Source organism: Rhipicephalus sanguineus, chromosome 1 (assembly GCF_013339695.2).
Source record: "Rhipicephalus sanguineus isolate Rsan-2018 chromosome 1, BIME_Rsan_1.4, whole genome shotgun sequence".
NCBI lineage: Eukaryota > Metazoa > Arthropoda > Arachnida > Ixodida > Ixodidae > Rhipicephalus > Rhipicephalus sanguineus.
The window spans coordinates 320,751,869-320,768,010 of NC_051176.1; the positions used below are offsets into that span (position 1 = coordinate 320,751,869).

At 51.3% G+C, this 16,142-nt stretch overlaps 1 protein-coding gene across 1 annotated transcript in view; it reads left to right on the forward strand.

Moving 5' to 3' along the window:
- The window catches only part of LOC119379489 (poly [ADP-ribose] polymerase tankyrase-2), a 536,202-nt gene that overhangs the window by 94,575 nt on the left and 425,485 nt on the right, over window positions 1–16,142 (forward strand). Inside the window, exon 5 of the mRNA XM_037648790.2 lies at window positions 10,104–10,170. Coding sequence (XP_037504718.1) covers window positions 10,104–10,170 — 67 coding nt within the window. The remainder of the gene's footprint in view (window positions 1–10,103; window positions 10,171–16,142) is intronic.

The following is a 16,142-nucleotide window of genomic DNA, read 5'->3' on the forward strand; positions in this document are numbered from 1 at the left end:
CCGCGCAACGACGCTAGTCGCGCGAGTACCCCGACGACGGCGTTGGCCAACTCGTCTACTCCCACGCCGAGACAAATTTGCCCAAGAAAGCTAATGGCACCCTTCGATGAGCGAAGGGACGACCTCGATGCCTATTTGCATCGGTTTGAGAGAATCGCCGTAGGGCAAGGCTGGGAGAGAAGCGAGTGGGCAAATGCCTTGAGTCTGTGTCTCGTGGGAGAGGCCTTGAGTGTGTTTGGTCGCATGCCAGCCCAAGAGTCTCTAGACTATGACATAGTAAAGAAGACTTTATTGGAGAGGTTTCGGCTAACTGCCGAAGGTTTCCGGGAGAAGTTCCGAACATGTAAGCCCGAGAATTCAGAAACGGGCAAGCAGTTTGCATGTCGCCTATCCAACTACTTCGATCGTTGGATAGAATTGTCCGAGACGGAAAAAACGTACGAAGGGGTGCGCGACAGGATGGTTGGCGAACAGTTCCTAAACCGGTGCAGCAGTCAATTGGCGGTATTTTTGAAAGAAAGGAACTTGCACACGGTGGAGGAGATGGCCAAGCAGGCTGATCAGTTCATGGAGGCACAAGGGTTAAGGAATTTGGAAAAAGACAAAGACAACAGTAAGGAAGAAGGGAGCAACAGTGAGGCCCCAATGGGTAAACAAAGGGCACAGCAGCGGTGTTTCTTGTGCGACAGAATAGGGCACATAGCCATGAACTGCCGCACAAGCACTAGTCGACAAGAATCCCACGTGATATGCCAATTGTGCCAGAAAAGGGGGCACAAAGCAAACGAGTGCAGGAATAGACCGTTAGAGCATACTGCATGTGCAGTAAGGTCAGAAGAGAAGGAAGAGGTAGTCGGTGCTGTGATAGATAGGTCGGAAGGGGTTAATATGCCAGTGGTGGAAGGGAAAGTAAACGGCAAAAGGGCAGCGGTATTGAGGGACTCAGGAGCAGATACGGTGTTAGTGAGGAGAAGCTTGGTGAATGAACGAGATTTCACGGGGAGAGTAGGAACAGTGGTTTTTGCAGATGGGTCCAAGGTGAGACTACCAGAGGCCAAGATACGGCTGGAGACCCCTTACTTCGTAGGAGAAATTACTGCAAAGTGTATGGAGGATCCAATTTATGATGTTATCTTAGGAAATAGGCCAGGGGTACGAAGGGTGGACGACCCAGCGCAGCAAGGTGGCTATGTCAGGCCAAGAAAGCAGTACAGGAGAAAAGAGAAGGCAAACAAAAGCCCTGAAAGCTCAGAAGCTAGAGAGAAAAATGTGGGTGGCGAAGGACAACGCGAGAGTAGATCGAGAATTTTGGAGCAGGTAGGGGTAACCTCAGAGGAGTTCTCGAAAGAACAAAGGTGTGACAGAACCCTGAGGCACGCGAGAGATAGGGTTGGCCGTAAACGTACAAGAGAAGGGTTTAGAGACGGAGTGTTTTACGAATCGATCAATGATTTGATTTTCCGGAGGTTCTGGAAAAGCGGAACACTCGTCACACAATTGATGGTGCCAACATGTTATAGGCAGGCAATCTTAGAATATTGCTACGCGAGTGGGTTCAGAGATGCAAAGAACCTGCGAAGAGAAGTGACGAGAGAGGCATTTTGGCCAGGGATATATAGAGATGTGAAGCGATTTGTGAAAAGTCGCCAATGAAGCTATTGGTTGTGTCATTGTGAAGTGTGTTACCTTGATATGGATTATAGTGTTTTGGACAATGAACATGTCGTGGGTAGAACCAAGGATAGTGGTGTTGTGAAGTGCAGACAAATTGTGAGTGAAAGCGTGCGACGATGTGGTGAAGGGAAGGTGAGCCTAAGCCAAGCAAGGAAAAAGCACGCATCACAAGCTACGGGACACCATCAGAAGAGCAGAGGTCCGTAACCCCAAGGAGGAGGATGAAAGCAGTTTTTTACGAAAAAACTCTTCAAAAGGGGGCCCAATGTCATGAGTAAAGGGGCACGGGGCGCGCGCCGGACAGCGCAAGGCGTCGATGGTGTGCGGGGAATGGAAAAATACCCGATGGTGTGCACCCCCGCCACGTCGACGCAAGCCATTGGCCGGAGGAAGGCCACGCGACCCGAACTGAGGTGCGGAACCCCAGAGGATCAAGCAGTCATTGTTCGGTGGGGTCGTCGAGGAGCAAGGTGTGGCAAGCCAGCGTCGCACCCGCGACGAGAGAAGTAGGGCCTCGTTCTGGGGGCAGCGGCACGAGAGGCTCGGGAGGGTAGCCGTGCGTCACCCAAGTGAGGCTCCCCGAGCTTGCAGCAGCCTCATTCAGCAGTTCGCAGGGCACCTACGGCACTACCACAGCTCGACGAGACGGCAACCCGCCGACAATCACCTGGAGAGCCACGTCGGCAGTTCGACCCAGTGGCACCAAGAGGATAGGCCGAGGGTTAGGCCTAACCGGACGAGACGACGTTCTCGAACGAAGACCGACGGGTCAGCGACGAGGACGACCAGCGAGGCGGCAGCTTCGACGACGGCGACTCCCAGACGTCGAAGAGTAGCATCGACGGGACTCAGCGTCGACTTTGGCGCGGAAGCGAGGCGACGGACTCACGCGAAGTAAGACCGTTCCATTTGCATCGCTAGACCAAGACGCCATAGTTGCCAGACTTTCGGGCCACTCAGGCCGAGCCTAGTTAGAAGTGCTTGTCGTATTCAGTTGTAACGCTTGGCGTTTTCGAATATGTTGCTTCTGTTTGTAAATTTGTAGTGTGTTAACTTTTTGTTTGCAGCGTTGTGTTTTATAAAGTGTGTTTGTCGTGACGCCACGGTCTCCCGCCCCGCTCTCTCTCCCAACTCCATCACACATTGCAAGCGCTCCCGAGATACGTGACAGATCGCAACAGTGCGGCTCTCAGACTTTTGGGCATAACCACCCTAAACGGGTCCACGGACTCCTCATTGGTGGCTATGTATTTCAGCAGGAGCCCGTCATGGTCCAGCAAGTATTTATCCGCGGGGGACCCGGCGACACACGCCGGTTCCCGTCCCCCTGCGCCCGCCGCACTACCAGCAGCGTCACAGCGCTCAGCCTCCCTGAGACCGTCGCTCAACTCGCGACAACACGGATCATCTTGCTGGGCCTTCAGTAGCTCTTGCCTGCTGAAAGCGATTCCCATTCTCCCAAAGGGGAGCCTGGCAGGACTGCAGCCATCGCTGCCGCTTGCGTCAGCGTCATGGGTTCGCTTTCGTGTTGCTCACCCTCTCGCCCGCTTTGCGGCGCGCTGCTTGCCTGGCTCGCGGAAAGGGTTCGCTCGTCGGCGCACTCACCCTTCTCTCCGCTCGGCGGCTCGGCCGCCGTTTCGCCCCCAACGCTTGCTTGCGCAAAGGCACCGCTAGCGGTTGTCGCACCAGAATCCAGGCTCCCGGTGGACACTGGGGCACGAGATAGCGCGTCAGCTACCACGTTAGTGCGCCCCTTCCGATACTGCACTGAAAAGTCATAATGCTGTATTAAGAGAGCCCAGCGCGCCAGCCTGCCCGCAGGCTCACGGAGCCGCATCAGCCAGCTTAGCGCGCTGTGATCTGTTTGCACTACGAACTTCGTCCCATCCAGGTAGACGTCAAACTTACGCAGTGCAAACACGATGGCGAAACACTCCCTCTCAGTCAAGGAATAATTCTTCTCCGCGTGTATCAGCGAGCGGCTGGCAAAGGCCAGCGGCTCCAACACGCCATCGTATTCCTGTAGGAGAACTGCTCCTAATCCCAGATCACTCGCGTCAGTCTGGACAACAAACGGTCTGGTCAGGTCGGGGAGCTTGAGCTGCGCTGTCTCCGCAATGGCGCTAGACAGATGGCAAAACGCCTCTTGCTGCTCAGGTCCCCATCGCCACGCCGCAGACTTACCCAAGAGCTTGGTCAAGGGCGCCTGCACTCGGGCACAGGACGGAATGAACGACCGGTAAAAGTTGGCCATTCCAAGAAAGCGGCGCAGGCCGCGTACGTCCTTGGGCACGGGGAAATCGAGGATTGCTCGAAGTTTCTCCCGGTCTGGCTCAATGGAGCCTTCGCCCAGCGTAAACCCAAGTAACTGAACTCGAGTCTGCGCTAATTGGGCTTTCGCGGGATTTAACGTCATCCCGGCAGCCCTCACCCTCCCGAGCACATCGGCAACATGGGCCAAGTGCTCTTCGAAGGTTCGTGAATAAATCACGATGTCGTCGAGGTAGCACATGCAGTATGACCACTTTGCTTCCCCGAGGACGCGGTCCATGAGTCTCTGAAAAGTCGCAGGAGCATTACAAAGACCAAAGGGCATACGAGTAAACTCAAACAACCCTCTGTGGGAGGTGAACGCGGTCTTGCACCGGTCACGCTCCTCCATCCGGACCTGTAGGTAACCTTTGGAGGCATCTAACGTGGTGAAGTACCGCGCAGTGCCGAGGTTTCCTACGATGGAGCTAATCGTGGGGAGCGGATAGGCATCCTTACGAGTCACTCCGTTCAGACGGCGGTAGTCTACGCACAGGCGATGACTGCCATCTTTCTTAGGCACCAACACAATTGGAGACGCCCAGGCGCTGGACGAACGGCGAACAATGCCAGCTGAAAGCATATCGTCCAGCAAGCCGTCAATAACCTGCCTCTTGGCCAGGCTGACGGGCCTGGGGTTACACTTCAAAGGAAGCGCGTCGCCAGTTTCGATCGCGTGGCTCACCAACTCACTACAGCCAGGCTGATCGGTGAAGAGCTCGTCGTACTCGCGTAACAGTGCCGACAAACGAGCCTTCTGTGTATCATCCAAATGAGTCGCACAGGCGGTCAAAGGATGCGGAGCCTCTGCGTGTCGTGCCGCTCGATCCCGATGGGGATTTTGAGCCGACGAGCGCATAGCGCAGGGGCCTGCCCCCGAACTTTGCACGCGACACGGTTCCGACGCCTCTACTGCACAGGCAGTTGTATACGCCGGCGGGCTGATGAACGGCTTGAGCTGGGAAAAAGGTCCGTCGCGATAGCCGCCATTCGCAATGTCCACAACGATACCGGTTTTTAGGAGAAAGTCCCGACCGAGAATCACAGGAACACTGAGCCCTGGAAGATGAACGAAACGCGTGCGTCTCCTTCGATCTCCCCATGTGACAGTCAACCTTGCGGCGCCAGCCGACTGGGCCACCCCTTTCGCGAGGGTGAATGTCGTTCGGCTGTCCCGCAAGCGCACCGAGTGCTTCCGCAAGTGGGACAAAACCTGTTCGCCAAACAACGAAGCGCTCGCGCCCGTGTCTAGCAACGCCGAAAATTCGCGGCCGGCAATAATGACCGAAATAAACGGCGCGTGCGCAACAGCAAGACTGCTTGCCCGGTACGCGGAGGGGAGAAGCAAGGGTTCGGCCGCTCGTGCCTTCACGAACGACCCGCGCCCCCGTTTCCCTGCCTCACAGGAGGCCTAGATACGGGACACTCCCTCGCTATGTGCCCTCGCTCGCGGCAGCGGAAGCAGCGCATTCCGTCTCGGGAAAGGGAAGATGCGCCGTCGCGGCCCCTCTCCCGAGGAGGAGCAGCCTCTAGCGGCAGGGGTCGGTTCGCCTGTTGATCAAAGGATCTGTTATGACGAGTGTCACCCTCATCGATGCGCTGGGTCGGATAGCGTCCCTGCTCGCGCGCGTCGAGTTGCGGGCTGTTGCCGTTGGGGAAAGGGCACGACCCCTCCCCACGCGCAGCGCGGTTCAAGGGCCACGCTGGCTGGCGGTGGCGGGCGATAGGCGCGCGCGGCGAGAATGTCGCCTTGAATGCGCTTCGCCTCGGTGGCCAATTCCTCTAAATCTCGGAAGCGGCTGCCGCGCAGGTACGCCGAAAACGTCGGATGCGCCTGCCTGATCACCCGTTCGACGCGTTCCTCGTTCGAAGCTCTGGGCTCAGCGATAGAGAAAAGGTCTTCCATCGCGCGTACGTACTCCTGAAGCGACTCATCAGGAGCTTGTGTGCGGAGCTCAAGCTCGCGCCGCATCCTACTCTCGTAGTCAGCGGGTAAGAATTCGCGCAGGAAGGCCGCGCGGAACTCATCGAGGGTTGCTGCTCGGTGGCCTGAAAGCCGATACCACCTCGCCGCCGTGTCAGTCAGTGCCGCTGGGACGACGCGTCCGAGCACCTCCTGATCGTCCAGACCCGTGGCTCTCTGGTAACGTGTGAGGGAGTCCAGGTAATCTCTTGCACTTTGCAGATCACCGTACCCGCTGTAGGTCGGAACGGCCAACATGACAGTGGGATGAGTGCGTTTCGGAACAGCCGAAAGCGTTTGGACTGCCCCTATGAGCGCCTGTATCATTTGGGCGGCATTTTGCAGCAGCGTCTGTGCACCCGCTTCAAAGGAAGCTGTCGGTGTGTTAACGGCGCGTTCGAGCGGTGGGGAACTGTCTCCGAGCTCGATAAGCGGCGCGGTTTCAAAAGGGATACCGGCCGTAGCACCGTTCTCGGGGAGCGCCTGGTGCGCATGCTGCTCGAAGGGGGCACTGGCCCTGTTCTCGAGCAAAGCGGTATCTGCTAAAAACGACAGCGGACAAAACTCACGCCTAGCAGACATAACGCGGGTAACACGGCGAGCCTGATACGCAAAGGCGTGCTGACTCGACTAAGTCTAATCAAAGGCTTAATGAGCTTTTGATACCGCGTTGGGCGCCAGTGTGGTAGCCTCGATGCTCACCGGAGCCGAAGACTACCGCGGGTTCAGGCTTAGCGAGCCACAGGGCCGCGTCTACCGTCGCCTGCTTACGTTTAGCGCACCGCTCCGCACGCGCTCAGCTAGCAAAGGCGTTGAGCGCCGCGCAGCATAAACACAGTGTTCGAGATAACACACACACAAACACTTTATTTGCCTCTCGGCGGCACCCCAAACACACAGTACACGTCCGCTCCCGGGCACGGGGAAGCAAAAGGGCTTCCCGACGCGGACGATACACCAAGGGGTTCCGCGGAGCACGTCGCAGCTCGCAATGGCGAGCTTTGACACGCCGCTCGGGAAAAGGTCCCTCGCGGCTATGCTGCGCACTCTCGCGATGACCACTGGGCCTGGTCGCGAGGGTTAGGGCAATCTCCGTACGCGTGGGCCTCCGGCAAGTGCGACTCGGCGTGGTACGACCGCGCACGAGCACTAGGCACCGCTCTTTGGCTTCACGTACGAGCCGGAGCTAACACTGAGGTAAACACGCCTGCAAGGATGCCGAGGCACCCAGGCAGGCTACAGTCCAGCGATTCCCAAAGGGGACGTTGGACCGGAAAGAAATACGTGCTTACCCAGCGGCGTCCGAGGAGAGAGAGCTCGTCCCGGCCTGTCCGCGCGTCAGTCGCCGAATTTCGCGGCTCTCCCGACCGCGCGCAGCGCCACCACGAGTGTCGGCGCGTAGCGCAAAATGGCGCCACTTGCCGTCGCGGGAGAACGGAAGAGGGAAAGGATTCGAAATGCCCGCGCAGTGGCTTCGGGCGCGCCTCGGATCCCCACACTTTATTGCATGATTAAAATACTAAATAATTTGATATCGGTGCTTAGACCTATGCTAAAATTATCCCCAGCCATCGGTCTACGCAAAACTCGCAAAAAAAAAATAGGTGCTTCAAAAGTGTTGGAGGGCCCCTTTAAAGGGGCCCTGCATCCAAATTATGCCTATGCAGTTTTACATTGAAACTGTTCCTTGTATCATCCTGAGATGAATGCAAAAAGAATTTTAGAGATAGACACGTGCAAACAAAAGTTATTGAACTTACATATTCTAGATGAAAGCAGACAACAGAAATTGGCATACCCTTTTGTATTTCAGTCACATAGTGCCGTGTTAATCTGGTTTGTCTGGCTCCAGTCAAAACGTGGCTTACATTTTGCCGTACCAGAACTCTGTTGCACACATAGCCTTCCAGCTGCAAGTGGCCGCTGCTTTTTGACGTCTTCTGTGCACACGAGTTAACAGATAACTCTGTGCTGACAAATGAGAGGTCAGAACAGGTCAGAAAAGATGAGTACAGGGAAATTGTGCGTTTTGCTGAAGAGGAATGAATGGTTTTGCCCTGATGCGGAAATGCAAAGTACGGTGTATTGGTGAAGGCTGCGCTTTTTGTAGACTGTTCACAGCGCCACCTGTGTCAGTTGCACAGAAATTGAAATTGTGATGCACAAATTTGTCTTTCGCAGCTCTAACAACTAACACATGACAAATAGTAAATTCCTCACACTGAGTACATCGCAAGTGTGTGCAATATATTCATTATTTCCAACCAATCAAAATGCCCAGCCCGGAAGTGAGTCACTTCCGGCAACAGAAGTTGTTGATGTATGACACTGCAGTCATGTGGATATGCACTTTGAAAAAAAATTAAAATGTGAAACGCTGAGCTCTCGCCACTTTCACTGGTGACACAGCATTCATCAAAACCCCTAGCAAGGAAGCAGAAGATAAAAACATGTTAAATTTGGGGTGCAGGTCCTCTTTAAATTTACCATGCACCATTCTTCTAGTGAAATTATCTTCCTAGACACAACCCTATCTGTTGAAAGAGGAAAATTAAAGATGATGCTCTACTGAAAACCTACAGATATCCAACATTACCTAAATGACACTAGTCATCGCCTGCGACACTGCAAGCAAGGGATATTTGTTGGACAGGCGAGGCATATTAGGATCTGTAGCGACGATGACTACATTCACCACTTAAGCAACATAAAGGAAACTTTAGTTGGAAGAAATTACCGGCACGATGAGCTAAAAAAGGCCTACAACAAAGTGTGTAAATTAGGAGATGAGCACAAGCCAAAAGAAACGCTAAACCACAGCCCAACCAGTCGCTAGCATTTAAGAATGAAATACTCAAATGGGATCCCAAACGTAAATAATATCCTCCACAAGCATTATCCAATATTAGCAAGCAACGAGTGCCTTAGAAAAGCATTTCCTGAAGTACCAAAGTTTATTGCCATAATAGAAACTTTAAGGACATGTTGATGCATGCAAAAGTAGACCCTCATTCTACTGGCCACAATATGCCTTGTTTTCGTCCAAGATGTAAAACTTTCAAACACCTTCAAGATGATGTTATAGTTAAAAGCACCAGAAGGAATTACATCCATCGTATAAAAACTAGTTTTGCCTGCACTAGTTAAAATGTTATGTACTTGCTCGAATGTTCACATTGTCACAAATAGTACATCGGCAAAACAGGACAGCCTGTTAAAATTAGATTAAACAGGCATTGCACGGACACGGCAAAAAAATTTCGAAAGCCGTGGCACTGCATTTTAATGCGGCAGGTCACAACTTCAATAAACTCAAATTTTGCAAACTTTATTCAAACTTTTGGTCCCCGAGAGAAAGAAAATATAGTTTTACCTTATTAGTAAGTTTAACACACTTCAGCCAATAGGCATAAACATTTCGGAGGGTCCTCTCGAATCGACCTGATATGGTAGATACATGGTGAAAACCAGTGAGACTTATGCCTTTCTTCAAATTCCTAACCGTTTTGATCACCCATTACAGTGTGATTTTTAGGTGGTGCTTACTTTTGACAACGATGATTCAGTGAAATATACCATGATTCAGTGGCATTAGCGTCAACACTACTGATAAAATCAACATCTCGTGATGATGTCACCATATGACATCATCATGATGCCACCTGTCGCCAAAATGTGTGACTTCACTAGGACATCACATAAAGTGACGTCATGTAGTGTGATGTCACATGACGACATCATCACATGACATTGTCGCTTGGTCGAAGGTGGGCCCGGTCACGGAGTCAGGGCAAAGCCAGGTGAGGTGCAGAGAACTTGCAATGTGCCTTCGATCCTGGAGGAAGTGCAAAACCACCTCAGGTGCTGAAAGTACGTTGACTGAGAAGAGGATGATCGCTTTTGCCTTCGAGTTGACTGAGGCATAAGGGGACCCTATGAGTTTTTGTGCTGTTAGTTGACGGGATGCATAATTCACAAACACACGCGCACACACACTTGAGCATTTGATCTCGTTGAGTGCTACTTTAACTCTGCAAGAGTGCTTGACTTGGAGTTATGAATATGAAAAATTTGTACTTAAGAAGGCCATTGTAGTAGAGTATAAAATGGCCCTATTTGTTGACTAACATGGTGTACTGCCTGCTTTCTTTTTCAGTGGCTTGGTACCCTTGCACAATGCGTGTTCCTACGGTCATTTTGAAGTGACGGAGATGTTGATAAAGGTATGTGCAGCTCTTCCCCTACTACTGGTCTTGTCACTGATCCTTGCAATAAGCTTCTCTCTCTCACCGCATAATCAGTGTTTGACTTTGCATACGAGTCTCGTTGTAAACTTTTTAAAAAAAGAGCAGCATCTATTCACAGCACGCAGGCTTACGATCATGGTGTGATGTAACAAAAATAGGGAGTAAACTAAGCTTTTCGAAGCTGACCTTGGCAGGCCTAGCACGTGAGATCTCCACCAATAGTCACGATGCACCAGTTGCCATAGCAGCACTCTCCCTCTAAGGTGAGGAGCTTGACTCTTTTCTGTGATGCCACAAAAATCATTATGCAGAATGAACATGGTGTAGGAGCGGGCTAGTTGGCAGTTCATGATGAAGTGCACAGTGCGAAGGCAGGCACCGGAAGACAAAGGACAACTAAGCCTTTTTCCTTTCCTCCCCTTGCCTTCTGTGGTGTATTTATCGCAAGTGACGACGTCATTCGTGTGAGATGCCCTGATGTGATGTAATAATAACTGTTGGGATTTTACGTCCCAAAACCACAATGTGTGATGATGTGCTTTCTAGGAATTGTAAATGTGCTCTCCATATAGAGGAATGGTGGTGTCAGAAAAGGTTTGCTTGCCGAAACCAACTGAGAGAAGCTTTTTATGGCGATAATAGTTGTGGGATGCTTCAAAGCGAGAATTCCCTATCGAGCCTTCACTGCAATTTTTCATGGAAAGTGCCATCTCATTTCACCTTGTAAGTGCACCATCTTGTGCACGTGTTGATGCGCATGTTCCCCTACTCACATTTTTCGTGGGCAGGTAGTGCAAAAGCTCAGCGAGTCTTCCCCAAGGCCTTTCATTTATGTTGAGGCATGTATTTGCTTGGCTTCGTCTGGTCTCTTTATCATGCCAGTGTTGTGTGCGGTCATTGATCAAGTGAGGTTTGTTTGTTTGGCTGTGTGCATCGGACACCGCACTTTTTAATTTAATCACTAAGGGAATGCTTGCTGAGTATATGTGGCTAGTAAAACCCTGCACCTTACTTTGCATGGTTGTCTAATACAGTCGAAACCCTCAATAACGAAAGCCCTCTAGAACGAAATTCTCGCAACGAAGAAATTGGCGTCTGCGGCGAAGCTCCATAGAGTTCAATGCATTTGCCCCCTCTCGACAGCAAAGAGATTCAAAAAATCACTCCCACAATAACGAAAGCTTCAGGTAGTGATCCGCAATATTTTTTTCAACCTAAGAGCTAGTTGGGAGCCCAGAAGTTCGAAAATTGCTGCACCGCTCATTTGAGAAGTCGGGCACATACGTTTCCGCCAAGAAGCCTCTGGCCTCTGGTCATTTACAGTGTGAAGTCAGTGCACCGAAGGAGGCTCGTCCGGCGAATGTTATTGAATATAGACATGAAGCGACCCACAGAAATAGACCTTTTTGTGACCCTGGAAAATCTTCCCGCGGCGTTCTCTTGGCCGCTGTCATCCAAACCACTTCAAGCACGCCGGTTTTGCGACTTGTCTGCATGCCTTGGCAGATAAGTTGGTACCAGTTCTTGAAGCTTTTGACATCATTCGCACTTTGCTCAATGCCCACGAAGACGACGAAGCTATGCAAAGCTTTTTAAGCTTCCAGGCTCGAGCCGTCAAGTTCCTTCAAAGCAATGTGAAACCGAGCAAGATCGGCGACTTGTGTAAATAAATTTTGCATGTGCGAAGTAATTGATGTGCGTATTTTTCAATTTTAACGACAACGGAATTGTCACGAGAACGAACAAAAATCGTTTGCCCCGCGATTTCATTTTGTTATTGAGGGATTGGACTGTACATTGCTACCGTAAGCAAGCCCCCCCCCCCCCCTCTACGGTGAAGGAAAATCCGACCAGATTGGGAGGGGGGGCGCTTGCTCGGTGCTGGACCGAAATTCAAGATGGCGACGAGAGAATACAAAGTGCCCATCCATAATTCTAATGAAATGCTTTATTTATTACTCTTTTTATTCCCCCTCGTCACTGTCAAACCACTGAAGCAGTGACCAGTTTGACCAATATACGACCGGCCACATAACAACAGAATTTCATAAACAACATTAGATACTCATTCACTGTACTCTTTCTTGATGAATGAAAATAGCGCGGAAAAACGTAGGACAAGATGAAGAAGGCTGCAGCACAAGCGCATACTAACAACTGAACTTTTATTAGAAACGCAATTTTATTAGACGCAAGCACGACCAGAGCGGCAAGTCCAACCGCGAACCGCGCGCTCGACCACGTGAACTCCAACGTGCTCCAACCAGCTCGAACTCCTCCGACAAATTAGAGCACACAGTGAATTAGAGTGTACTAGATCTAGTACACTTTAGACAAATACAACGCGATGGCAGAAGTAAATGCCAATCTCAAAGGCCTCGCTTTCGCAAGCATTTGCGTCATAGACGCCATCTTTGCAATACAAATCTCAAAGGCTATGCTTTTGTTTTAAGTAAATGCCAATCTCAAAGGCCTTGCTTTCGCAAGCAATTACGTCATAGACGCCATGTTTGCATTACGGATCTCGAAGGATATGCTTTTGTTTGCATCAGCCGATGGTGCGATCTTGTACGCGTTCCAAAATAAGCACGGAGGCGTGGCATTACATCCAGCCGCACGTGACCGCACACGAATGGTCAATGCGGGGCCGTGACGTCTGTCGCGGTTCACATGCATGTTCACATGGGCCATTCGCGTGCGGCTGGATGTAACGCCATGCGTCCGTGTTTATTTGGAATGCGTACAAGATCGCACCACGAAAGTATCTGTCGCTTGCGTCTCTCATGCGGCTAATGTTACGGTCAAACCAGGCCAAGCTGTGTGAAAAGTCACCATGGCCGCTCTCTTCGGTACTCACTCGGTCGGCTCGGAGCGCACTTCGCGACGTATCATACGGGAACGGTCCCAGAGTTACGACGTAACAGCAGGGTTCCCAATACATTGTACCCTATGGGAGCTGTGCTGGGACCGGCGGAAAACGACGTAACAGCCGGGAAAACGCATCAGAAAGGAACGTAACAGTGGGGTTCTACTGTATATAGGAAGCCCAAACCACATGTTCACCACGAACAGAACCAAAAACCTCAGATGTGCGCATCCCGTGTGAAAAAGGTCTTGACAGGGCTTAAAGTCAGGGGGGGCCCGGGGGGGCCCGGCCCACCCTCCATTTTTTAAGGAGGGGCTCGGTACCCCCCCTGCAGTCCGACGGTGGCACTGCGGCACCCATTTGACAAGTGCTGGAGTTGAATTTTTTGGCACTAGTGCTTTGTGCGGGGAACTTATACTCTGCAATTTGCCGAATAATGATTTAATCGCGAATATTTTCTTGTCGGGGCGTCAGCGAAACAGAAGAAAACAGGTATTGTCGTACTGCTGAATGCAATTCACTGAGACACTGAACACCATGGGCAACGCCTCCTGGAACCACGGGTCACCCCTATTCGACAGTGTCTTGGCACAGCATACTGTTTCACGAGGCACCTGAGCATGAAACTACCTGCTCGTGAATCAGTAATGGTTCACCTTGGTCTCTTTAGTTTACCACTCAATTTTCATTCTTTTAGTTGTGCATTACAAGTCTGCTTTAATGCCAAAGACGCATGTATTTTGCCTACTTTATTAGGCAAATGGTAGTGAAAATAAAATATAGCATTGTCGTGCCTGAAGTTCTGAATCCAGTGAGTCAACTATGTTACTTACCTTGAGCTCACATATCTTTAAGCCTTGAAATCCCGAGTTATTTTTGAAAAATCATACCCAAAATAATTTCATTTAATGTTTGATTGGATTGAAACGTTGAATAAATACCCGAAATACATTCGGAATAATATATGTATTTGTACAGCATTCATAAGCACTTGTTCAGTACTGGAGACAGTTGGCTTCACTGCACTGTGATCATCGCAAACACCTCTCTTAACGCTTAATCCACACACACACACACACACACACACACACACACACACACACACACACACACACACACACACACACACACACACACACACACACACACACACACACACACACACACACACACACACACACACACACACACGCAGAGAGAGAGAGAGAGAGAGAACCCCGATTTTCTTCGCCACTGTGTAGGACTGCATAGGCATAGCTGACCTCTCACCGCAAACACAAAGCAACAAATGGTGCGGAGCATGCGCAGAGCAAAGCAGGATTGCATTGGATTCATGGCAGCCAGCAGGACCACAAAAAAAATAACGCAATCTTTCTAGAAATACCCACGGAAACTTTTTTTTGTCAACTGGATGTGGCAGGCCACTGTTGCCTGGGCACGTTGTCGCGGAGTGGTGGAAGGGGGGGGGGGGCCTTCACGGAATGGCACGGATATTTGAAATTGCCAGTGAAGTTGGGGGGGGGGGCACTCGCTCGGAATTTTGCGGTATATTTGACCGCATACAATCCCCTTGTAAAGGTGGTTTCACTGCAGCGTAGAGGGTCCTATGCCCTGAAACCACCCATCCAGGGGAAATCCTCACTGCCGCGAAGCCACACTTTATAGTTCACTGTGCATATTATGTACCTTCACCTCAATAGATTATTTTTTAAGTTGAAACGTGTGTTGGTATGGGCTTATATGCGCTAAGTATAGTAAATTTTAAAACATAACGTATTGTACCACTACATTCGAACACTGATATATCGAACTCGAAGGGGATCGCGAATTAGTTCGATATATGAAAAATTCGATATAAAAAATACAGGCCCCGAGACCTTACCAGTGGCGGACGATCACCTACAATCGGTGCATTGAAGAATGACAACTAATTCCACACACACGATGCAACAAAATGTTTTATTTGCACGAAAAAGAATCGCTTATCTTGGCCTGCTTCTTCATGTTCGAAATGAAGTTGAAGACGCTGGCCTCGATCTTATCGAGGCTGTCCAGGTGCGACAGCCCGGTTCACTCCATGTCGCCGCAAATACTGCGAATCGAGCCGAACGCTGTCGCCACTTCAGCTGCGGAGTACGCGCGCGTAGCCGCCGCCTCATCCAGACGATCTTCGTTGCCACTGGAGCTGTTGGCCTGGGCATCCTGGGTCCCTGCGACAGCAGCTACAATGTCCTCATCAGCGAGGCTCACAACAGCCTGAACATTGCAGTCCGCTTCCTCAAAATCGTCCGTAGACACTTTGGGTGGAACGGCAGCCGGGAAGAGGGACGACAACTCGTGAAATGCGTCGTCTATGCGCTTGTCGTCGCCGTCTTCACTGGTTTCAGCAAGTTCCGCCGTCACGAAGCCTGCCTTCCGGAAGCAGTTGGCCACTGTGTCCGTCTTCACGTCTCGCCAGGCGCCCGTCACCATTTGAATGGCACCAAGCAGGTCAACCTTCAGCCCACCTTGAAGGACTTGATGATGCCCTGGTCGAGCAGTTGCAGCTTCGCTGTCGTGTTGGCCGGCAGAAACTTCAGCTCGATGTTTTTGAGCTCGCAGGGGAGCACGCACGCAAAAGAGGAATGTGGTGGTGTGCGACAACTCACGGAAGTGAACTCTGCCAACAAAGCGCTCGCGATCAGTCGCGATGGCTACTCGGGCGCCCGGGCTACCTGCGAGGGCAGCAGCGATGTACGAAAGGCGCGAGCTGTGGTTGGCTGAGCAAATACGAAAGGGGTGGGCTGTGGTTGGCTGATCAAAACTCACAAAACAGCAACAAAAAAAAGAAAGAAAAGGTGAAAGAGGAGGCCGCCGGCTCCTTCGTTCCTGCTCACTGAGTCGACGGTAACGCGGAGAGCATAGGAAAAAGAGAAGAAAAAAGCAAAAAAAAAATCCGTTCCACGAGTTGGAGAACGCGCCCAGCAGGAGTACAGTCCGAGCCCTCTCGCCCTCACGTTTTTCTAGCGTTTCGGGTGTCGGCTGAGGCGCGGTGCCGCGAAGGTCGCCGGCCTCAGCGAGTGCCGAAGCGCGCCTTCCAGCT